This window comes from Lepus europaeus, chromosome 14 (assembly GCF_033115175.1).
Source record: "Lepus europaeus isolate LE1 chromosome 14, mLepTim1.pri, whole genome shotgun sequence".
NCBI classification, from domain to species: domain Eukaryota; kingdom Metazoa; phylum Chordata; class Mammalia; order Lagomorpha; family Leporidae; genus Lepus; species Lepus europaeus.
In genome coordinates, this window is record NC_084840.1 from 31,654,433 (window position 1) to 31,680,193 (window position 25,761).

At 36.2% G+C, this 25,761-nt stretch overlaps 1 protein-coding gene across 1 annotated transcript in view; it reads left to right on the plus strand.

Moving 5' to 3' along the window:
* The window catches only part of SPATA17 (spermatogenesis associated 17), a 291,772-nt gene that overhangs the window by 167,093 nt on the left and 98,918 nt on the right, over positions 1 to 25,761 (plus strand). The window contains exons 7-8 of the mRNA XM_062211329.1: positions 8,998 to 9,201; positions 19,851 to 19,999. Of these exons, the coding sequence (XP_062067313.1) occupies positions 8,998 to 9,201; positions 19,851 to 19,999 (353 nt within the window). The remainder of the gene's footprint in view (positions 1 to 8,997; positions 9,202 to 19,850; positions 20,000 to 25,761) is intronic.

Below are 25,761 nucleotides of genomic sequence, written 5' to 3' on the forward strand. Positions count from 1 at the left end.
AAATATAACTAATATATTCATTTCTTTTCAAGTCAATTGCATTTTTAAAATACTTTCCATGTGGTACTTAAATATAAGAATAAAACCCGAGAAGAAAAGAACCAACCGATTGTTAGAAATATGGAATGATTCAAAATATTAATGTGATGCTAAGGGTGACTGGGTAACAAATGGTACATTTGCTAGTTGCTCAACCTGACATAATTAATATTCTAGGTCATGCTTAAGTTCCCATGATGGAAGGTCTGAAGGGGGGAATTCAAGAAAAATATATATCTATTATATAACTCATTGCCTTTTTTTCCTTCTGACGAGTCAGAATCATAGCCTTTAAAAAAAAAATCAGTGCTTTTACACCTCATTTGCCGTATTCACCACTGGGCCACCAGTCAGCAGCCAGGCCTGATGCAAGGAGGTCGGTAAGAAGCTATTAGCAGAGTCCTCTCCTGAGATTTCTTGGGTCTTATTGAGTTGAATGTTAGCATGACAGTACTGCAAATAACTCAGTTGTAGGCTTTTTCTTTCTTTTTTTTTTTAAACAGTTAGCACAGATTTCCCCATAGTGTTGGTCACTCTAGAAAATTATTGCTGAAAATGAAGTCCCCAAAGCTACATTGGCAGTAGCCCTTCTAAGTTGTGAAAAATGTGAAAACTGAAAAATATGTCATAGTCCCTTAGGGTTAAGTCTGTCTTTTGTGACTCATAGTAATATTTTTAAAAGTCAACAACAAGCCATTATTCACAAAGGCTTACAAATTACGAAATATGGCAGTTGAGACAATAGTATGTTAGTTGCTTTATTTATTTAAAGAAATAAAATAGTTATTAAATGCATACCATTCCATTAAATAAATAAATGGGTTATTTACTTGCTGTTGGAGTTGAGTGCTGAACTGTTTTTTTCACCAGAAACCTTTTATTTAAGGTATATAAACTTTGAACTGTTTTTATTGACATGTTATTAAATGTGTTAATTTCTAAAATACTGACACCTTGAACTCTTTAAGTGATTCATTTGAAATTCAATTAAAGTATATTTTCTATCTATATTTGATTTAAATTGCAAAGAGAATACACATGAGGAAGTCTCCATATAGGTTGCAAAATATAATTTAAGAAAGCTATCATATCTACTGATCTATTTGCATTTCCCATCTAGCCTATGTATACATGTGCATGCAAATGTGGAAGGAGATCAAAGAAGATTCCTAATGGGGTAAAGTTAATAGTTGGTAGTTATTCAGGTAGATAGAGATTTTAAATGATAAATTTTAATCCAGTTAAATTGCATGTATTGCCATTGTAATCTGGAAAATTGTGAAAATTTAGCTTTGATTAAGAGGCTTCAGTTAATTAGATCATTACTAATCAGAATATTTTCTTGTATTTTTGTCATAGAGTATATAGACTTAGTTACACTTAATGTTAGAATAATATTTTAATACATAACATTGTTTTTTTCTCATTACAATTGACACATTCTCATTTTTAAAAACCCACCCTAAAAATCATCTTAAAAATTGCCATCCTCTTAAATATTAATAGTCATTGAAAGCTGTTATAAATATATGTGTATATATATTTTTCTTTTATTAATATTAAATTAAACTGTGTATCTACCTTGTCTGTATTTACTATGGATGAAAATGTGTAACATTAAAAATGATTAATACACTGCATATAATATTTTTGACACATTGTGTTTTTTCGTATCAGTTTATCTCAGAGAAGAAAAAGCTCAAAAGTATTTATAAATATGTGAATGTGGTTATATTAACTTCTCTATATACAATAGAATTTAGTCCCCAATGATAAAATAGGAAAAGTTAAGTTAAAGATGCTAAAAGTTGTTTTATAACAGTTTAGTTCTGGAACAGACCATTTTTCTTTAAAGAAAATTGAAACTGAACTATTAAGAGAAAGGTTCATCTATAACATCTTTGAAAATAGTGAATAATATTTTAAAATTTATCTCAAACATTTTACTGTGATCTTTATGTGGCTTTGGAGAGCAAAGGTAAAATAGAGACTTTCATGGTCTTTTCTAAACTATAGATTGTTATTCTAATTAGTGTTTAGCTTCCATTTATTGAGTGTATACTTTGTGCCTAGCACTCTTTTAGGACTGGGGGTTGCAAAAATGTCCAAAACAAAGTCCCTATGCTCTGATTATTTGCTTATGGAATACTGATACTCTCAAAGATGACTAGGAAACAATTTGATAGATGTTGTGGTAGAACTATCCCCCAGGGTATTAAGGAAGCATTAGAAATAAGACACTGAATCCAGCCTGGGCAGATTTAGGTAGAGGTTTATATTAATTGAAGTATTCACCAATACATATAAAATTTTCTTGGATAGTTTTTCCAAACCATATAATCTGGTTATTCTTAATACCGGGGAACTGCTGATTATATGAGCTAAACATAACAACCAGAAATGATTATAAGTATGGTGATGACATTAGAGAAAAGCCCATTTGAGAGATTTAGTGATACTGCCTTTGTGTAGTCTAGTGTCTGAGATGCAACCAAAAATTATGTGTTGCTCTTTAAAAATGTAGATTATGGTTTTGAGTATTTTTTTTCTGTGCTATATTCACATCACACAAATCAATGTATAAATATGTATATATATATATCAAAATCAAAGATTTCTATAAAATAGCATTGCAATGGTATAATTTTATCAAAATATTCTATGCATTTGTATAGTCAAATACATTATAGTTTCAGAAAATGGGCATATGGTCACTTTAGTTTAGCAATTTTCTTTTTTTTTTTTTCTTTTTTCTTTTTTTTAACTTTTATTTAATGAATATAAATTTCCAGTGTACAGCTTATGGATTACAATGGCTTCCCCCCCCCCATAACTTCCCTCCCACCCACAACCCTCCCCCCTCCCGCTCCCTCTCCCCTTCCATTTGCATCAAGATTCATTTTCAATTCTCTTTATATACAGAAGATCAATTTAGTTTAAAGATTTCAACAGTTTGCACCCACATAGAAACACAAAGTGAAACATACTGTTTGAGTACTAGTTATAGCATTAAATCACAATGTACAGCACATTAAGGACAGAGATCCCACATGAGGAGCAAGTGCACAGTGGCTCCTGTTGTTGACCCAACAAATTGACACTCTAGTTTATGGCGCCAGTAACCATCCTAGGCTGTCGTCATGAGTTGCCAAGGCTATGGAAGCCTTCCAAGTTCACCGACTCTGATCATATTTAGACAAGGTCATAAAAGACAGAGTGAGGATAGTAACCAATGATCCTAAGAGTGGCATTTACCAGGTTTGAACAATTATACAGCATTAAGTGGGGAAGAGGACCATCAGTACACACATGTTGGGAGTAGAGCCATTGGTGGTAGAGTAGAGGTTATGATTACAAAGGAATGAGGCCCAAGTGCACTAGACAGGGCCTAGAACAAAGGACAGAGTCATTATTAGAGGAGCTAAGAAAGGTGCTGTCTAAGCTACAATTAAGTTTTCTGATTGAGAGGCAAATAGAACCTGATAGAAGGGGCTTGATAATAATCTGGTGGGCTTTAGGCCTTGTAAGTTAAGAGGCCCAGACCTATCTATCTCTTCACATGGGGTATATCCTAAGGGAGGTGTGAACCTCCTAGGGGAAGGCACTCTGTTGACTTTCATTACTTGGCTGGCCTGGGAGGAGAGCTGGCCAGGTAAAGGCAGGTGGCATCTCTAACAAGAAATTTACAGTTCTGCCTGCAATGTTGCTGACCCTACTTGACCATCCCCTCAGCTGCAGTGGTCACTTTGGAAGTTGGGCTGAGTGAAGGGCTTTTCAGCTTAGAGCCAATAAGATCTGTGGCTCTGACCTGGGCATCCTTCGACTCCAGGGCAGGTCCATTTCCAGTGATCCAACTCTTGGCAGAGCTGCCAGGGCTCTTCACAAGCTGACTTCTGCTGAAGCCCAGGCTTACCACATTGAAAGCCACTGCAGTGGACTGGCCTGTTGGGTCTCCTTGAGGGCAGATCACTGTACAGATCAGCCATTAATAGGCCTGCCACCCATTGCTTCTGATGCCGAGCTTTCTTTTCCTCCTGGTTTGTGTTAAAGCAGACCAGAGGATGCAAGTCAAGGGAGTGCCCGTTTCCCATCTCTAATCTTCGGTGGCCTGAACTACAAGTCTATAGTCACAGGCATGTTCTGTAGTAGTTTTTCTAAGGTAGACAATGCCCATGAGGAAAATTATATTCTCACTTTAAAACTTTCTTTCCCTTTGGTCTGAAAGGGAGGTTTTTTCTACTTACTGTATACTTCGCTGATGGCGAAGTGAATCTAGCTATGAGATTATTATTTGAGTTCTTATTTTGGCTATGCTATTGCAGAAAAATGTTAGCCATCTCTTTTATAAGGTCTAAAGATTAAATTGTGCATCATACAGATTCCTTCATAATAGAGTTAGTTTCCTACCTTGAAGAGAATAGAAAAATGAAAGAATAAGTTGGGCTTAGAATAGAGAAATGAGGGAGCAAGTCCTAGATCGCTTGCTGACAATAGCAATATCACATGAATACTTAGCAAACCGTTTCAACCATTAGATAACAACTTAAGAAAACGTTTACCAGAAGGTCCAATGCCTTCTATAAATTTTAAGAATCATGTATTTGAAAACACCTCTTAAATATCTAACATGGTGTAGTTTGTTTAGCCAGTAAACTTAAGCACAACCATCTAAAATGTTTTTAGTTTCTTTCTACCAACAAGTCTAAAACATATGATACACAGATTCAGGTCCCACAAATTAAAATGTATCTTTGATTGATTTCAGCAGCTTAAATTTATGGACAATCTTATCTATAAGCCATTTAAAATAAAACTCTTAATAAAATTTCCCCATGTGGACATACAATATGTACACACATATAATATAGCATAATAGACCAATATATCAATTTTAATAATAGCTTTTAAAATCTTTAACTCTTTTTGTAGATTGCCAATTGATTTGAATTGCTTTTTCTTTTTAGTAACCTCAGTTAACCATACTTTCTCTCAGTTGGTACTGTTAATACATTATTGTCTTCATCTGTTTACAGAGCCATCCCAAAGTACTGAATACAATAGAAGTGGCTGGAAAAAGTCCATAGGAACCTATAGGAGGACAGCTAAACACAGAACCAACAACGCTTTAGTTTTATGAGCAGCAGATCATATATAACTGTGGATGACAAAAGACTTTAAGTCGCCATGTTTAAAATTATAAACTCATCAACCAACAAGAGGCACTTGCTTACTTCACAGTATTTTTGAAAGCACCTGTAGGAATTTACAAGTATTTAACCCTTTAAGCCTCTGGGGCTTTCTCATTAAGATAACTATCATGTCTAGTAACACAAGATCATTAGACTTTTTAATTCTCAAACATTTGTATTAATAGCATTTTCCATTATAGAAACTTAAAGTCTGGTACCACATCACATCTTGACAGTCCTTCTAATATACTCCAAATAGCCTGATTAGTTGGTGTCTCTATAAGATGAGAGACATAGGTCCTTCGATTTTTTCAGTTGGGCCCAAACTGGAAAAACCAAAGTCCAGGATTTACTGGAAATTTTAGAGACCAGATTGTTTGAAACTTTGATTTTTTTGAATGCCTGTCAAGAATGCCAAGAAGGCTCAAAATCCAAAATATCTGGTTGAAATAAGATTTCTTAAAATCATGACATAACATAGACCAAATTTGATCATTGTTACAAGGTGATTATTCAAATTTTTGAAAAAAGCACATATTTAAATAACCCATAGCTCTTAATAAAAATTCAGCTGTTTTTGAACAATTAGAATTTAACAGACATCAAGAGAACATAATAGATTACTTTAACACATTGCTTTAACAGAGCATCAGAGTTTAATTCTATGTCAAAGAGAAATTGAGCTTCCTGTGATCTTTTGCTGTGAGGTTTCCTTCCTTTACCTTCTTTCATATTGGTGACCATGTTTCTGTGTTTCTGTGTGTAAGACATCTTTAAGCATCTTTTGCAGGGCAGGATGAGTGGCAACAAATTCTTTCAGTTTCTGTTTGCTATGAAAAGTCTTAATTTCACCTTCATTCACAGATGAGAGCTTTGCAGGATATAGTATTCTGAGCTGGCAGTTTTTCTCTCTTAGTACCTGGGCTATGTCTCGCCATTCCCTTCTAGCTTGTAGGGTTTCTGATGAGAAGTCTGCTGTGAGTCTAATTGGAGATCCTCTAAGAGTGATCTGACGTTTCTCTCTTGCACCTTTTAGGATCTTTTCTTTATGTTTCACTGTGGTGAGTTTGATTACAACATGTCATGGTGAGGATCTCTTTTGGTCATGTTTATTAGGGGTTCTATAAGCTTCCTGTACTAAGATGCCTCTGTCCTTCTCCAAACCTGGGAAATTTTCTGCTAGTATCTCACTGAAAATGCCTTCTAATCCTTTCTCCCTCTCCATGCCTTCAGGAACTCCTAGAACCCGAATGTTGGGTTTTTTAATAGTATCCTGTAGATTCCCGACAATATTTTTAGATTTCTAATTTCTTCTTCTTTTCTTTGGTTTGCCCGTTTCCTTTCCTGTTCTCTGTCTTCTAAGTCTGATATTCTCTCTTCTGCTTCGCCCATTCTGTTTTTAAGGCTCTCTAATGTGTTTGTCATTTGATCTATTGAACTCTTCATTTCATTATGATTTCTCGTCACTATCAGAGTTTCTTGTTCCACTAGTTGTTTCATTTCATTTTGATTCCTCCTTAATATTTCACTTTCACAAGAGAGATTTTCTATCTTGTCCATGAAGGATTTCTGTAGTTCAAGAATTTGTTTTTGAGAACTTCTTAATGTTCTTATCAATTTTTTGAGATCCGCTTCTTGCATTTCTTCGATCTCATCATCTTCATAATCTTGAGTTGGGGTGTCTTTTTCATTTGGGGCGTCATAGTGTCTTCCTTGTTCTTGTTAGCTTGGTTTTTGCGTTTGTTGTTTGGCATGTTGGAGATATTTGGTTTCTTCACTGTGGTGTTTTTTCTTGTTACACTATGGCTCTATATTAAGTGGACTGTCTGCTTTCAGTGGAGCCTTAGAGGCTTGAGATGAGTGTGGACTGAGAGCTGTGTTTGGTTCTTCAGGGTTGAGGGTGTGTCAAGGATGACACTCCCAGGTTAGGTGTGGTAAATCTCTCTTTCTTTTTTTGATTTAAAAGGGAAGTAATTCCGCACAGCTGAACGTAATTGGAGGTAGTTAGCAGGCAAATGATATACCCACAGGAGCCAGAGATCGGAAGCTCTTTCCCACGGACCACACAGGGAATCTCTGCTGCCCTCAGTGTGGGCTCCAATTCTCCTGCAGTCTCCCACTGGGTTGCCAAGTTAGATGCTAATCTCCTGTTATTTCACCCCTCCTCACAGAGTCAGGTTTTTCTGCTAGGCTCAGGGCTGGTGCAGACCTGAGGTCGCCCTGCTTATGACGTATGTCCAAAATGGCGCCTGCTCTGTCTTGCTCGCCTTTGAGAGGTGAGCAGAGAGAGAGAAACTTGTGTCCGTATCAGTCACTTTTTTTATTTTATTTTTTTTCTCTCTCTTCTAGTTAGCCTGGTGAACTTTTCCCCACGGAGTTTCAAGCCTCGTTCCCTCTAGCCTCCTCTTTCCGCTTGCCTGCTGGTATCTCGGGCTATGGAGGTTCGGCCCACCTCGCGTTCCAGCGCTGGTGCGTTGAGTCTGCCGCTGGTGTCCCGAACTTGGGCTCCCACGCTCTCCACGCAGGTCCACTGTGAATCACTAGTTCCGGAAGAGTTTCCTCTGCTGTTTCATCCCCTACTCTTCCTTGACCCTGCAGTATCTCCACTTATATTAAACTTTCTCTCCCCCCGGACTAAGTGTGCTTCCTGCCTATTCCGCCATCTTGCCGCCTCTAGTTTAGCAATTTTCATACATTTGTCTATTGTACCTCTATTGCACAGCAGGCATAATCTGGACTGTTTTGATGCAGTTGTGACAGTTAGTGATAGACCGGCAAGGATAATGTGACATGACAGAAGAATAACACCTAACTACATCAATACTATTCATTAAATATAGGATGTTATTTTGAGTGACTTATAAGACAGCATATATATGTGTATGTGTGTGTGTGTGTGTGTATGACACAGCTTGATTATTAAAGTACAAGACTTAAAAGGCTGCCATTAATATATATGATTAGTGGGACCGGTGCCATGGCTCACCTAGTTAATCCTCTGCCTGCCGCACTGGCATCCCATATGGGCACCAGGTTCTAGTCCCTGTTGCTCCTCTTCCAGTCCAGTTCTCTGCTGTGGCCCGGGAGGACAGTGGAGGATGGCCCAGGTGCTTGGGCTCCTGTACCCGCATAAGAGACCAGGAGGAAGCACCTGGCTCCTGGCTTCTGATCTGTGTAGCTCCGGTCATAGCGGCCATTTGGGGGGTGAACCAATGGAAGGAAGACCTTTCTCTCTGTCTCTCACTGTCTAACTCTATCTGTCAAATAAATAAAATACAAAAAGATATATGATTAGTAAAGATTCAATAATCAATCAAATGTTTATTGAGTACATCCTGATACCCAAAACTGGTTCAACTATTGTATATTTGACTTTCTCTAGTGAATGTATGATGTATAGTTATGATTATATAGATGTAATATACAGTTTGAATACAAAATGGGTGACTTAAGGCCCTTCTGTTATTTTTTCTTAAATATAATTACATTAAAATGCCTTATTTGGCCTATAGGAACCATCCCCCAGTAGTTTTTGATGTGTTTAATGTTCAATCCTTAAAGATACTAAAATTGTTGGTCTAGAATTGAGGTGAACTGTGAGTATTTTGTAAAAAATCCTTTGTTAAATCTGAAGTCTACTTCTAAGAGGAAGAGTTTTAGTTTAAAATATTCTTTAAACATAGAAATTTTCAAGGTATAATGTTATTTTTCTTTTATAAAATATTAAAATTGAAGGCAAAAGTGAAAATTGCTTTCCTTTTCTTTTCAGATTCCAGGTATATACAATTCACCATTCAGAACAGAGCCTGATCCATGGGAGCTGCAGTTACAGAAGGCAAAGCCTTTAGTACATCCAAGACCTCAAGTGAAGCAGATGTACTCACCAAGTCTTACGGATTGGCTGGCTTGTACCAGTGCCCATTCTTTTCCTCAGTCTAAATTTCTGCCACCTATTACCAGGAAGAAATGTCAGGTACTAATTAGACCTACTAGAAGTCTGTTATCAATTTTATTCTTGCTAAATTTGTCCATTTTTTATTGTAGTTAATGACATACAATGAAATTTTCTCTCTTAACCATTTCAAAGTATGCAGTTCAGTGATATTAAGTACATTCATGTTGTTGTGCAGCCATCAGCACCATCCGCCTTTAGATCTCTTTTCATCATACAAAATTGAACCATGTATCCACTCAATAGTTCTCTCTTTTCCATTCCCCTTTGTCACTAGCATGGCTTATTAGATTTAGCATAATGTCCTTAAGGTTCATTCATGTTATAACATGTCAGAATTTCTTTCTTATTAAGGTTGAATTCCATTGTATGTACATACCACATTTTACTTACGCATATATCCATTTATACATATTTAGGGTTGTTTCCTTATTTTAACTGTAATGAATAATGCTGCTATGATCATGAGTGCATAGATATCTCTTAGATACCTTGCTTTCATATGTTTTGAATATATACTCCAAAATGGTATTGCGAGATCATACAATAATACTATTATTAATTTTTTGAGGAAATGTTATAGTATTTCTTATAGTGTCTATGCCATTTTCCATTCTCATTAGCAGTTTACAATGTATATAGTTTCTCCACATTTCTACTAGTATTTGTTTTTTATTTATTTGACAGGTAGAGTTATAGACAGTGAGAGAGAGAGAAAGACAGAGAGAAAGATCTGCCTTCTGTTGGTTCACTCCCCAAATGGCCGCTGCAGCTGACACTGCACCGATCCGAAGCCAGCAGCCAGGTGCTTCTTCCTGGTCTCCCATGTGGGTGCAGAGGCCCAAACACTTGAGCCATCCTCCACTGCCCTCCCAGGCCACAGCAGAGAGCTGGACCGGAAGAGGAGTAATCGGGACTAGAACCCGGCGCCCATATGGGATACCGGCACCACAGGCAGAGGACTAACCAAGTGAGCCATGGTGCTGGCCCCTGGTATTTGTTATTCTCTGTTTCTTTGATATTAGTCATTCCAGTGGAATTGAGTTTGGTGGTATTTCCTTGTAGTCTTGATTTGTCATTTTGAGCATTCTTTTTTTATTTACATATTGTCACATTTTTATGTCTCCTGTTCACTGGTTCACTCCCCATATGCCCACAATGGCTGGAGCTTGGCCAGATTGAAACTAAAAACCAGGAGCTCAATATAAGTCTCCCACATGGTGACAAAGACCCAGAAACTTGAGTCATCACCAACTGCTTCACAGGGTGCTCATTAGCAATAAGCTGCAATTAGGAGTAATGTCCTATTCAAATCTAGGCTCTCTGATATGGAATGCAGACATCCTAAGTGTTGTATTAACCACTACATCAAACACCTGCCCCTGTTCTTTTGGTTTTTCTTTAATTGAGAAGAAATTATTTTCTCAGGAATCCGGTTTAAAATCACAAATACAGTTGGCATATATATGTATCAAACATTTAGTATTCCATGATGCTAAGAAACACCAAATCCTTTCTTCTAGCTTTTTGTGAGATAAATAGTATATGCTCCAAAGTCACCCTACTGTTATTTCTCCTAATTGTAACTTAGTACCCATTGACTAACCTTTTCTCATCCTTACCACTCCTGTTCTCTCTCATGTTGAACATAATACAATATATACAACATATTGTTAAACGTATTATTAATACAATGCAAACATTACATGGTACTACACACACACACACACATACCTTCACATATCAATTAAACATACCAAGTAAGGAAGTAGGCAAATTCATGTTTCATATTAAGTTTTGGTGTGTTGAATCTGAAGTTAAAATATGAATATTTTGCTTAGAATCTGCTTTTTCATGTGAAAAATTGTTAATGCAGCACTTGATATAAACTTATTGCTTGAAAATCAATATGTATTATCAAATTTATTTAATTTATGCTGTCATATGATTATCTATCTCTTAAATAATTTTAAACATACCTTGTGGGTTTGAATAATTTAAAAAGTGTAAGTTTAAAAATTAGAGACAAGACAAAACTCATGGCAAAGACAGGGAATTATTCAGTATAACTGGATTGTAATAGAATAAAACTTCAGGAGCAAAAGGGTGAGTAGATGGAGTGAGTGATGATTATCACTATCCTAAAAGTCCCAGAGACTAAAAGTTCCTAAAAGCTCTTATCACCCGCATCAATATATAAGATGCAACAAACGACTGCCACCGGATAGTATCCATTGAGAGTTGGGTTATATTTGACTTAGAGTTAGACCTCTAGAACTTCTAGCCATTAGTTCCTTATACAGGCTTGTCCCCTGTAGATCTATTGCTAAATAAGAAATTACTGTAAAACCTAGTGGTTTAAAGCAGAAAGCATTTGTTATTTCATAGTTTCTGTGGATTGGCATTTCAAGTACAGATTTTATGAGTGCCTCTGACTCAAGTTTCTCAAGAAGTTACAATCAAGATGTCAGCCAGGGCCATGATCTCATATGATCACTTAGCTTATGGGAGGGAGTTGGAATGACGAGAGTAGGAAGACCCTCTTAGTTGTTTTCCTTGCTCATATGATGCATTATTAACATGTTTCCTCTCTTCTCCACATTGGCCTCCCAACAGAACTGCCTTACAATATAGCAATTGGCCTCCTCCAGGGCAAATGATCCTTGAGAAAGTCAGAGAGAGCTTTCAAAATAAATGTCACAGACATTTTTTCACTTTTGAATGGTAATTTTTCTTTTTCTATAGATTTATTTATTTATTTGAAAGAGTTACACAGAGATAGGAGAGGCAGAGAGAGAGAGAGAGAGAGAGAGAGAGAGAGAGAAAGTTCTTCCATCCACTGGTTCACTCCTCAATTGGCTGCAATGGCCAGAACTGCATTGATCTGAAGCTAGAAGCCAGGAGCTTCTTCTGGGTATCCCATGTGGGTGCAGGGGTCCAAGGACTTGGGCCATCTTCCACTGCTTTCCAGGCCATAGCAGAGAGCTGGATGGGAAATGGAGCAGCCAGGACTCAAACTGGCGCCCATATGGGATGCCGGCACTGCAGGCAGTAGCCTCATTCACTACGCCACAGCGCTGGCCCCAATTTTTCTCATTTTAAATTTTATTTAAGGTTTACAAATTTCATTTATCATATATTCATTTATTACATATATATATATATAGCATAATTCCTTTGTCCAGTCATCAGTTGATGGACATCTGAGATGATTGCATCTTAGTTATTGTGACTTGAACTGCAATAAACATCACTTTTTCATGTTTTGATTTTATTTCATTTTGGTAAATTCCCATGAGTGAGATGCCTGGGTCATATGGTAGGTCTGTATTCAGATTTCTGAGGTTACAGACTTTTTACAACTTACAATGCCAGAAGTGACATTCCATCACTTCTGCCATAGTCTATTAGTTAGAAATGAGTATGTACATTCTATACTCAAGGGTAAGAGATTACACAAAAGTGTGAATACCAAAAGTCAGGGATCATTGAGGGCTCATTTACAGCCCAACCCTTAAATCAACCTCTGCAATAAGATGACCCTTCATTCAATGCCATTAAAACATTTTCCATTTTACTGTAATTATTTGTGAGAAGTTGTGTTTCCACTCTGTATTGTTGTTAATATACTTTATTATTTTTGCTCTCTCAAACTATTAACTATTGGTTTATACTACATCATAAAAGGAGCTACAAAGAATCATTGAAAATCTATAAAGTCAATATTCCCCAGACTACTTTGTCTATTTCCTCATCCATGATTCATTTCCTCTGAAATTCTATTTATGTCAGTATTTATAATTACCTTTAAACTAATCTATTTCTCCAAATAAGATGGAAACTGAAAATTCTTCCATTTTCTGAAATGGAATGTCAAACAGGCTGGAGTTGAGCAAGAGAACAAAAAAGAGATAGTGGGGAAAATTTTCATTCATTTAGACTCATGTATATTTAGAATATGATGTAATAGTTCCTTTTTAAATGTTAAAGCAATATTCTAATGTAAGCATTTAAAGTCATTTTAAATTTAAAATGAATTTTATATTATGAATAATTGAATTTTTACCATTTTGAGTTACACATATTACTTTTTATTTCTGTAATGGTTTTATATAACATTACTACAATTCAATTTATCAATTGTTCCATAAAGAAAATAATAATTCACTCCCTTTACATATCTATTGTGTGTTCAATGTAGTGTTCAATGGTTGTTACATAAATAACATTGCATATTTGAATTTTCAATAATCAATATTACATGTTATATTCTTTGAGGTAGCTATTGGTGCTACAAGGAATTGAGAGTAATTTTGCATACAACTTTTTAAGAAGTGTGAAAATTATATAGTATGGATAAAATAAGGGCATATATTAGCACTTCTAAATTGGCAGCAACCTGGAGGTCATCTGAATTAAACTCACTGTATAATATTCACAACATTAACATTAAATATTAAACATCTTATTTCAAAAGTGATTTATAACATTTTCACTTTTTCTTTATTGCTTTGCTTTATTATATTTGTATAATGTGGATTCATTTATACTTGTATCACTCTTCAGTCTTCATTTCTCTACTTTTCTCAAAGCAACCACTTTTATCTCTACATATTCTTTCACATTCTAGACTATTTTGAATGCATGTACACACATACATAGGCACACACAGTGATGTGTGTGCATCTAGTATATATTATGGGCAGCTGGAAGACATATACTGTATGTTAAAGATTTGTATATATGTTATGAAAAACACTTGCACATATGCTATATATTAAAACAAAAATATATATTTATATAGAAAAATCTGTAGAAAGATATATATGTTTACATAAAGAAATGTATATATAAATCTATGCAGTAGTTTATAAACATATAAAATTCATGTTTACACATCTGTCTACATACACATACACTACTGAACTGCAGTTATTTGTCAGGCATACCACAAAATGATCCCCACTAATATATAAGTATTTCTGTTCCTTTACTTCCCTAGTTCCTTCCTTTTTCATTTTCTTCTCTTCTTTTCCCATCTCTTGATTGTTTTTTCTTCATTTAGTTTTTCTTTTGTTTTCCTTCTGTTCTATCTCTTTCCTCACCTTGGCATTCTTCCTCCTCCTCCACTTCCTCTAGCCGTGTCCTCTGGTCTATCCGTCTTTCTCTCACCTTTCTCTCCTTCTCATCGCCCCCACTTTTTCTTCCCCATTCTTCTGTCCTTTTTTAAATTTTCTCTTTCCTCTTCACTTTCTTTCTTTCCTTCTTTCCTTTTCTTTTTCACAAAATGGACCTTTTTTTTAATCTTGCTGTGTTTTTTGTTATATTTCCTGTACCTTTTCTTTAAGGACATTTAAGATTATGCTCAAATGATATCTGTACTCTGACCACCAGAGTATATGTACTTGCCAAGTGAATTTCATGAATGTGTGGAACAGGATCAGCTCTGTAGTGCAGCAGGGTTAGCAGCCACCTGTGACGCCAGCATCCTATATGAGCACCAGTTCAAGTCCTGGCTACTCCATTCTGATCCAGCACTCTACTAATGCACCCTGTGTGAAAGAGGGTGAAAATGGCCCAAGTACTTGGCCACTGCCACCCACATGGGAGACCCATATGGACTTCTGATCTCTTGGCTTCAGCCTGGCCAATTAATGGCCTTTTGGGGAGTGAACCAGCAGATGAAAGATCTCTCTATCTCTCCCTCTGTCTCTAACTCTGCCTTTCAAATAAAATATATACTTTTTTTTTAAAAAAAAGAAAGCAGTAAATATATGGAACAATTATAGCAGGTTTTAAAAAATAACTTCATTATTATTTAAGCTTTAAGAAAAGCTTACAAATGCAAGATACCTATAAAGTAATGAGTTGTTATATATTTTAAAAAGAAATAAATATATTTGGCTTTCATAACCAAGACTTTGGTGGAGGCAAGGTAAGCTAAATATAGAAAATCCTAAAGTTTGAAACTATTGCCAGATTTTAGGATCCCTGAAATAATAGGAATAGCTGATCACCTGGGATCTAAAAGGGCAGGCTACTAAAAAAAAATACAAATCAATAAAAGCTTTGGCATAAGAGAAGCTTGACAAAATAAATAAATGCTTAAACAATTATTTAACAGAGAAAAAGAGGCCTGACAGCTGATACCAAATTTGCTAACCAAAGAGGTAGACTATTAAGCTCAAGAGCAAGTTGTTAATTTAGCATACAAATGTATGGGCCAGGCACTGAAAGATGCAGGGAGATGGTGATGATCACAGGAGGGTTAGGAGTCCGAAACGTGATTGTGAACCCAAAAGAAAGACTGAGTTTATTTTCAAAATAAATTGCTGCTTAAGAAGACTCATTCTCACTCATTTTGAGTCTCATTGGGATGAGTAATTATCAGAAAAAATAATAGTATAAGTCTAGAAATAGCTATATATGTATGCCGACAAGGTTAGAAGGCAAAGATGAGTGTTTGTATCTTCAAAGTCATAGATATGGGTCATTCTTTTACTTCTTTGATGCCACTGTTATTCAAAACCTTTGTAGGGCCAGCACTGTGGCACAGTAGGTTAAACCTCTGCTTGAGACACCGGCATCCTATATGGGCGCCGGTTCTAGTCTTGGCTGCTCCACTTCCAATCCAGCTTTCTGCTATGGCCTGAGAAAGCAGTAGAAGATGGCCCAAATACTTGGGCCCCTGCATCCATGTGAGAGACCAAAAGGAAGCACCTGGGTCCTGGCTTCGGATTGGTGCAGCTCTGACCATTGCGGCCATTTGGGGAGTGAAGCAATGGAAGCCAGATGTTTCTCTCTGTTTCTCCCTCTCACTGTCTATAACTCTACCTCTCAAATAAACAAATAAAAAATCTTAAAAAAAAAAAAAGTCAGCAACAGGAGTCACTGTGTACTTACATCCCATGTGCGATCTGTCCTTAATGTGTTATCTAATGTGCAGTGATGCTATAACTAGTACTGAAACAGTATTTTTACACTTTGTGTTTCTGCGTGGGTACAAACTGATGTGATCTTTACTAATTATATACTGAATTGATCTTCTGTATATAAAGATAATTGGAAATGAAAAAAAAAAAACCCTGGTGTTAAATTGGAAATGGCATAGAAAATTAATTAATTTTTTTAAAAAAAATATTATGTAGGATCTCTGTCTTTAATGTGCTGTACACTGTTATTTAATGCTATAACTAGTACTCCAACAGTATTTTTTTTTCACTATGTGTTGCTATATGGTGGCAAACTGTTGAAATCGTTACCTAATATATACTAAACTGATCTTCTGTATATAAAGAGAATTGAAAATGAATCATGATGTGATTGGAAGGAGAGAGGGAGCGGGAAAGGGGAGGGTTGCGGGTGGGAGGGAAGTTTTGGGAGGGGGAAGCCATTGTAACCCATAAGCTGTACTTTGGAAATTTATATTCATTAAATAAAAGTTTAATTTAAAAAAAAAAGACTTTTGTAAAACTACTCTTATAGCTAATGAAAGAGGAGGAGGAGTAGTAGTAGTAGTAACAACAAAGGCATCATTTTTGAATGTTTGCTGTGTCCCAAGTACAGTGCTAACAGCGTTGTATCATCTTACAAATCCTAAGAGTAATTTTGGGGGCTGGCGCTGTGGTGTAACAAGTAAAGCCGCCACCTACAGTGGCAGTATCCCATGTGAGTGCTGGTTTGCGTCCTGGCTGCTCCACTCCTGATCCAGCTCTCTGCTATAGCCTGGGATAGCAGTGGAAGATGCAAGTCCTTGGGCTCTTGAACCCACATGGGAGACCTAGAAGAAGCTCCTGGCTCCTGGCTTTGGATCAGCACAGCTCTGGCCATTGTGGAAATTTGGGGGGTGAACTAGCAGATGGAAGAACTTTCTCTCTCTCTCTGCCTCTCTGTAACTCTGCCTTTCAAATAAATAAATAAATATTTTTTAAAAAGTAATTTTGATACATAAATAAATAAATAATCTTGAAGAAATAAAAAGTAATTTTGGGATATAGTTATTATATTATACAATCAATGAAAATAGGCCTAGAGAAGTACTTTGCCACTAGTTACATAGCCAAATATTAACTTTAAAACCAGAGAATTTGTCAAAATAAAAGAGTAAGAATCTGTTTTGTAAAAAGCGCTACTTGATTTTTTAATAGTGGACTTGGAAGCATGTTACTGTATCTTTAAAAAATAAAGTTCCAATAAAAATCCATTAACTACTTTCAAATATAGCAATCCTCCTGTCCAGCTGTGAAAAGTACGAGATGATACTTATTTGCCATTTGTGTTATTTACGGTCCATGACTTTTATGGTAACTGGTTCCTATTATTGGTTTCTATTAATGTAAAACATAAGTGAACATAAATGAGGCGTGAATCATTTCTTTTTATTAGCCCTACAGTCTTCACTCAGTGCTGGCTGTAACTCCAGCTGTGTCTTGTTAGTGATAACCTATTTAAAGAAGAGATTTTTGAGAATAAGGAATATGATTAGATATCATTGTTACTTCTTTCCTGTACTATGATGTTGAAAAAAGAAAATAATATATAATTAATGGCACAGCAAAGTCCTGAGCAGCCTCTGATTTGTATTGTGCTTAATACACTAATTAGAAAGCAATGAATTCTGGTAACTACTCCTAGACAAGGGTACCTACAAAATTTTGTGGAAAAATGGAATTAAAAGGTAAGTTTATATTGGTGCAAAAAAAATTGAAATTCATGCATTTAGGGGGTCTTCAAAAGATTCATGGAAAATGTGTACTATGAAAAAAATGCATGTGTTTCACCTTTTTTTGCATTGAAATAAACAACTTTTAATTCCTTTCCACTACTGTTTTTAAGTACTCTTGTATAAGTAACTACTTTAAAGGTATGATATGTTGTAGGTCACATTGCAGTGCAACTGTGGCTTTTCTTTTGCTGTGTTAGTACCATTAAAAGATAGCTGTTAGTACCAGAGAAGTTGAAAAAAAGTAAAAAATTTTTTGAAATAAGTAACAAACACATAATTTGGTATTGATTTAAGAGAATTATTTTAATTAATAAGTAAATTATATTATTTTCATCAGATTATTTTTAATTTAACTACATTTAGTTAAAATAAATGTTTTTTTTTCTTAATTTGACAGAGTTATAGACAGTGTGAGAGAGAGAGAGAGAGAGAGAGAGAGAGACAGAGACAGAGAGAAAGGTCTATTGGTTCACTCCCCAAATGGCCACCACGGCCGGAGCTGCGCCGATCTGAAGCCAGGAGCCAGGTGCTTCTTCCTGGTCTCCCATGTGGGTGCAGGGGCCCAAGCACTTGGGCCATCCTCCACTGCCCTCCAGGCCACAGCGAGCTGGACAGGAAGAGGAGCAACCAGGACCAGATCCCGGTGCCCATATGGGATGCCAGTGCCGCAGGCAGAGGATTAACCAAGTGAGCCATGGTGCCGGCCCAATAAATGTGCTTTTTTAAATTAGAAACCAAAGCAATCTATAACTACAAGTTTACTAATTATAACATTAAAATCTTTTTCATCTAAGTGGGGTAAATTTTACTTAAACTTTTTAAAAAAGATTTCTTTATTATTTGAAAGAGTTACAAAGAGAGGGAGAGCTTTCATCTATTGGTTCACTCCTAACATGGCCTAACATCTAGGACTGGGCCAGGCTGAACACTACCCAGATCTCCCATATGGGTGGCAGGGACTCGACACTTGAGCCATCTTCCACTCCTTTCCCAGACTATTTTCAGGGAACTGGATCTGAAGTGGAGCAGATGGGACTGTTATGGGATGCCCACATCACAGGTGGTAGCTTGACCTGCTGTGCCACAAGGCCATCTCCCTGTGTCAACATTTTTAGTGAAATCACTTTGATTTGAGAGAAAATTTATTGAATGCAAGTGATGGTCTTATTTTTGATATTGTTATATTTCCTAACTCAGAGGAGAACAATCTGTGTTTTAAAAATAATTTACAGGAAGGTGTGTTGCCTAATGATTAGGATGTCTACATCTGTATCAGAGAACCTGGCTGTATTCAGTTCCCAACCCTGGTTCATGATAACAACGTCCTACCAGTGCAGACCCTGGGAGGTAGCAAAGGATGGCTCAAGCAGTTGGGTACCAGTCACCCGTGTGAGAGAACTCGATTAAATTCCCAGCTCCCAACTTCAGCCTTTCCTAACTCCAGCCATTTTTGGCATTTACAAAATGAACCAGTATATGGGAGTTCTGTCTGTCTGTCTCTGCTTCTTGAATAAAATATTAATTGAAGAAATAATTGGGGCTTTTGTTGCAGTGCAGTGGATTAAACTGTCACCTGTGAATCCAGCATCCTGTATGCTGTCAGTTTATGTCCTGACTACTCCACTTCTGATCCAGCTCCCTACTATCAAACCTGGGAAAAGCAGCAGAAGATGGCCCAAGTGCTTAGATCCCTGACACCCACATGGAAGACCTGGAAGGATTTCCTGGTCTTTATCCTAGCCCAGCCCTAGCCATTATTAATATCTGGGAAATGAGCCAGCAGATAGAAAATCTCTCTGTCTCTCTGTAACACTTTCAAATAAATCTTTAAAAAATAATTTAGTAAACTTGATGTCCCTTGTAGTTGTTCGCTAGCATTGGTCATTAACAACATGTTAAAAAAAACTTCCATTATAAAATATGTACCTCATGCTTTTCTTGTCAGGGTCCCTTTCGAGATATCAATGAAGTGTTAGAACAACGCTACAAACCTTTGGAGCCAACATTACGTGTAGCAGAACCATTCAATCATTTAAAGTTGGCCAGAGAGGAGCTCAGAAGAAAGGAATGGGTGCAAAATGTGAATGACAAAATGTGAGTGTTTGGCTGAAAAGAATATAACTGTACCAGGTTGATGCTCTAAATTTTCCACTTGATAATATTGTAGAGAATCTTTTGTCAGAAAAGGTAAAACCACTCTTGACTGATTCAGAAGTCATCATTTTTCAAAATGTAAATATTTTATAAGAAAACAGTGTTGATGGTAAAGCACTGTATGTGCTACTCAAAAGGAAAGAAAATTAATGAATGTCATTTTAAGGAGGATAAATGACCACTATATATCTATGGAGATAATGTATTTATAATGCTTCTAAAATAATATCCAATGAAACAAAATTTTTCTAACAAGCTAAATTTCATTTGGATGTATAGGGATAATGTTATAGTGTTAATAAATCAAACACAAAGGAGTCTCTTTACAACAGAGAAGGATGACTGAAAAAGAAATGAAGGATGATCAAATAGCACATGTGGTTTTAAATTAGTTTGTTAGCATCATTGATTTGGGTCTCAATTCATACATCTTTTTTTCAGGGTACTTCCTCTCTCTTAAGGTACTTTGTCATCACAAGAGGCATATATAATTTATAAATAGACCATTTTCAATCTATAATGGCTTTACTATAATTATTATTATCCTGTAATGTCTTTTGTAATTGCCATTGCAATATATTTTATGATAACTTCTTAGTATTATTTATATACTGAATCATAATGGCATTACTATAATATACAAATTATTATAATCATAATGAAATAATTTATGATATAAATTACTATATAAAATATTATAACATACAGCATTTCAACTATTATTTATTGTTGTTTACATAGTATATTATAGGTAATAATTATAATACTGTAAAATTTATATAATAGTAAAGTAGTACATTAAAAGGTATGCTTTGTTATATAAAGAAATTTGAAATCTCTTATCTATCACAGTGAATTTTAGATGATTTTATTGGTCATAAGAGATAGTATAGTAATATGCTTTATTTTAATAATACACTTCTGAAAAACCCTTGAAAAATATTTTCACTTAATCATCAAAGGTAAAAATGGCAAGTGTTGCAAGTAAGTTTATAAATGTTTTCATTTTATAGATATTACCTGGAGTGAAATAATTACATATAGTGTGTTTAGCATATTGTTTCAGTAAATGATCAGTTAACCCAACATATGATGATTTAAAAAATGAGAAGCATTTTTACAATCAGTTTTTGGGAGGTAGATTTGTCATAAAGATATCAAAGATCAATGCTGCTCAGACTTAGCGAAGCAAAATGTACAATTCAGTGATAAATAGATAAAGTTATATTGCTCAGCATTACTTTTCTATTTTCAAAAATGCAAGGGTTTATGAAATAGCAAAATTAATTGCCCAAATAATTGAGACATTATTGACCATCTCAATGCTATTTCAGTAGAAATCATTGCATATCAAAGACACTGAGATATCGTTTCTTACTATTTTCCATGATAAGCCTAGAAGAATTAGCTCTCAGTATTATTCCCAGAGAAAGGTGTTCAACTTGTAGTTTGTGTAAAATACTTGTAAATGTCTTCACTTTATACAGTGTTGCTGTTGACCCTTTACCTTAAAGCTGTCAGAGATGGAAAGAGTTTCTAGGATTATCAACCAATTAGAAATAAGGAATATTAAAGAAATTACTGGCCGGCACCGTGGCTTAACAGGCTAATCCTCCGCCTTGCAGCACCGGCACACCAGGTTCTAGTCCCGGTTGGGGCGCTGGATTCTATTCTGGTTGCCCCTCTTCCAGGCCAGCTCTCTGCTATGGCCTGGGAAGGCAGTGGAGGATGGCCCAGGTCCTTGGGCCCTGCACCCGCATGGAGACCAGGAGAAGCACCTGGCTCCTGGCTTTGGATCAGCACAATGCGCCGGCCGCAGCGGCCATTGAAAGGTGAACCAACGGCAAAAAGGAAGACCTTTCTGTCTCTCTCTCTCACTATCCACTCTGCCTGTCGGAAAAAAAAAAAAAAAAAAAAAAAAGCATGGACTGTGCTGGACAGCTGAAGATCTCCGTGCTTTATTAAAAAAAAAAAAGAAATTACTAATATATGAAACTATTATGTTTTAACAACTAAACTAAGCAATTTATATTAGCAGCAAACCTAAAGTAACTCCACTATTACAAAAAATTGAAACACTGACATTTTATAGTTTCTCCTGAAAGCATTTTGGTTTTTCATGTTCTAGATAATTATATAACAAAAGAAAAGTTAGAAATATAGGTTTTATATCTTCGTAAGATAATAATTGTATGATAGGCATTAGAGGAAGGTATATTCTTGACAAAGAGATGCATGGTTTTTTAATGCAGAACATCCTTTGCTACAATACCATTTTTATCTATAATGAATTAAAGTCAGTATGTTTGTCATCTCAAGTCCTTAACCTGGAACCCTGTATTTAAACATGACATGGTAGGCCCTTTTATTTCTAATTTAAAAAACGTAAACAGAAGCATATCTAAGAGTTTGATACATTTAGCTCTTTCATTGTCCTATTGTGAGTATTGCAATGTATTATATAAAGGTATATGAACTTTGGAATTAGACCTAAGGGAGCACAAATCTCTGTTCTAATTCACAAGATGAGTAGTATTGTAGGTAAGTAATTTTGCCTACCTGAGCCTCTGTTTCCTTGTTTGTAAGATAGAGATAGAAATCTTCCCTAAAAGGTTATAATGAACATTAAATGAGGGTTCAGAATGGTGCAGTAGGGAGTCAGCTTACTGTTCTAGCCCAGGAGAAGATAGTTTTTAAAAAGTGGAGAAAGTATAGTCTCAGGGAAGAGTTAGGGAGAAAAGAGCAGAAGAAACTCTACTGAAATGAGAGGGACATGTTGGACCTAAGTGGAGGGCTTGGGCTCAGGACTCCAGCAGCCAAGAGCCTATGCACAAGCATTGGAAAGTCAGGTAAGACCAGACCATAGCAGCCCAAGCCACTGGTGAAAAAGCTGCAGGAAGAGCCTAGAGGGAATGTGGCTTAGAGCCCCATGGGGAAAAGTGTACCAGCCAAACTAGAGGAGGGGAAAAAAAAAAAAAGGACATGACAGACACGTTTCTCTCTCCCTGATAACTTTACAACAGCATACTGTAACAAGCCAATAGAGTGGGCACCATTTTGGACATACGTAATAGCTGCACCAGCTACTATCTGTGCCAAGCAACCAATCGAGTGAAGACTCCTGACTCTGGTGTGGAGAACTAACAGGGGACTAGGAGCTTGTGACTGTGTGAGGCTTCTGTACTGGGACAGTGGAAAAAACTGAGGGTGTGTGGGAGGACTCAGGGTGTGGCTGAGACTTTGAGCAGTCAGAGTGGGAGACTCCACAAGCTCAGGGTTTCCTGCTTACCTGCTGAGAGACATTGCTGAAGAATCTTAACTTTCATTGAGGACTGCACAGATCCTTTGTGTGGTCCTTGGGACAGAGCAGATGAAGGTTATACCACTGGGGCAATGGTCTCCATTGAGGAGAGGAACTCAGATGAGCAGAATGAATTTCCCTTCTGATTAAAAAAAAAAAAAAAAAAAAAAAAAAACAGAGAGAAGATTTATCATGCCAAACCTGGGTTTGTCACTTTAGGCACACCCTTAACCCTGGAGAACTGAACAGAGCCCTCTGGCCACACCCACTACAAGCCTCTAGAGATTTACTGAAAGCAGACATTCCACTTAACTACAGAGTCATAATACAAAGATAAAGGCTGCCAAAGCAAGCAAGCAAGCTAGAAAGAAATCAACATCTATCTCCACAAATGCACCAATTCCAGAAACAAGATAAAGGAAGACAACATCACACCTCCAAAGAACATGACACTTCAGTGCTAGATTGTGAAGATGATGAGATAGAAGAAATGCAAGAAAAGGAAAAATGCAAAAAATTGATCGTAAGATTACATAGAAGTGATCAGAAGCAAATGTATGAACTACTGAAATCCATATAGGACAGAAAATTTCTCCCATGAAATTGAGATCTTAAAGAGAAAACAAAATGAAATGAAGAATTCAATAGAACATGAAGTTGAGATCTTAAAATGATATCCAAATGAAATGAAAAATTAACTGGAACAAATAAAAATGCAATGGAGAGCCTTAACAACAGAATCGGTGAAGCAGAAGAAAGAATATTGGTCTTAGAACACAAAGCATAGGAAATTATACAGTCAAACCAAAGACAACAAGAAGAAATTAAAAAACTAAAAAATACTTTTGGGAATCTATAGACTACTATAAAAAGACCCAACATACAGGTTCGAAGAGTTCCAGAAGGCATGGAGAGAGAGAAAGGATTAGAAGGCCTCTTTAGTAAAATAATAGAAAACTTCCCTGGTTTGCAGAAAGAAAGGGACATCCAAGTACAGGAAGCACACAGAACTGCTAATAGACATGCCCAGAAAAGATCCTTGCCATGACACCTTGTAATCAAACTCACCACAGTAAAACATAACAAGATTCTAAAATGAGAATGAGAGAAACACCAGATTACTTTCAGAGGATCAACAGTTAGATTCACAGCAGACTTCTCATCAGAAACCCTACATGTCTTAAGAGAGAAAAAAAAAAGGTCATCCCAGAATATTATACCCTTCAAAGCTCTCACTTGAGAATGAAGGTGAAATAAAAACCTTCCATAACAAAAAGAATTTGAAAGAATTTGTTACCACCTTTCCAGACCTACAAAAGATGCTTAAGGATGTGTTGCAGACAGAAACACAGAAACACAGTAACATGGTCATCACTACCAAAGACGGTAAAGGAAGAAATCTCTCAGTAAAAGTTCAAAGGAAAGTAATATTAAAAATAGGAATATTTTTGGAAAAATGACAGGACTAAGTTGTTAGTTATCAATAGTAACCTTGAATGTAAATGGCCTCAACTCCCCAGTTAAAAGACACAGACGGGCTGAATGGATTAAAAAACAAAACCCATCTATTTGCTGCCTATAAGAAACACATCTCACCAACAAAGATGCACACAGACTGAAAGTGAAAGGATGGAAAAAGATATTCCATGCCAATAGACACCAAAAAAGAGCTGGTGTAGTCATCTTAATATCAGACAAGATAGACTTTAACACAAAAACTGTAAAAGAGACAAATAAGGGAACTATATAATGATTAATGGATCCATTAAAAAGGAAGCTGTAACTATTATAAACATACATGCACCTAATTACAGGACAAGTGGCTATTTAAAAGATATCTTAAGGCATTTAAAGGGAGACTTAGACCCCAATACAATAGTATTGGGAGACTTCAATACTCCACTTTCAGCAATAGACAGATGAACCAGATGGAAAATCAACAAGGAAATAGCAGATTAATCCACACTGTTGACCAAATGGACCTAAAAGATACCTACAGAATTTTTCATCCTACAGTTGCAGAATACACATTCTTCTCAGCAGTGCATGGAACTATCTCTTGGATTGACCATATACTAGGCCGTAAAGCAACTCTCAGCAAATTCAAAAAAATCAAATCATTCCATGTATCTTCTATCTTTTCAGATCACAATGGAATGAAGCTGGAAATCAGGAATTCAGGAAATTCTAGAGCATTTGCAAACACACGAGACTGAACAACAGACTCCTGAATGAAGACTGGGTCATAGAAGCAATTGAAAGAGAAATAAAATAATTTCTAGAAAAAATTGAAGATGACAACACATCAAAACTTATGTGATACAGCAAAAGCATTGTTAAGAGGAAATTAAATACCAATTGGTGCCTATATCAAGAAATTGGAAAAGCACCAAATAAATGA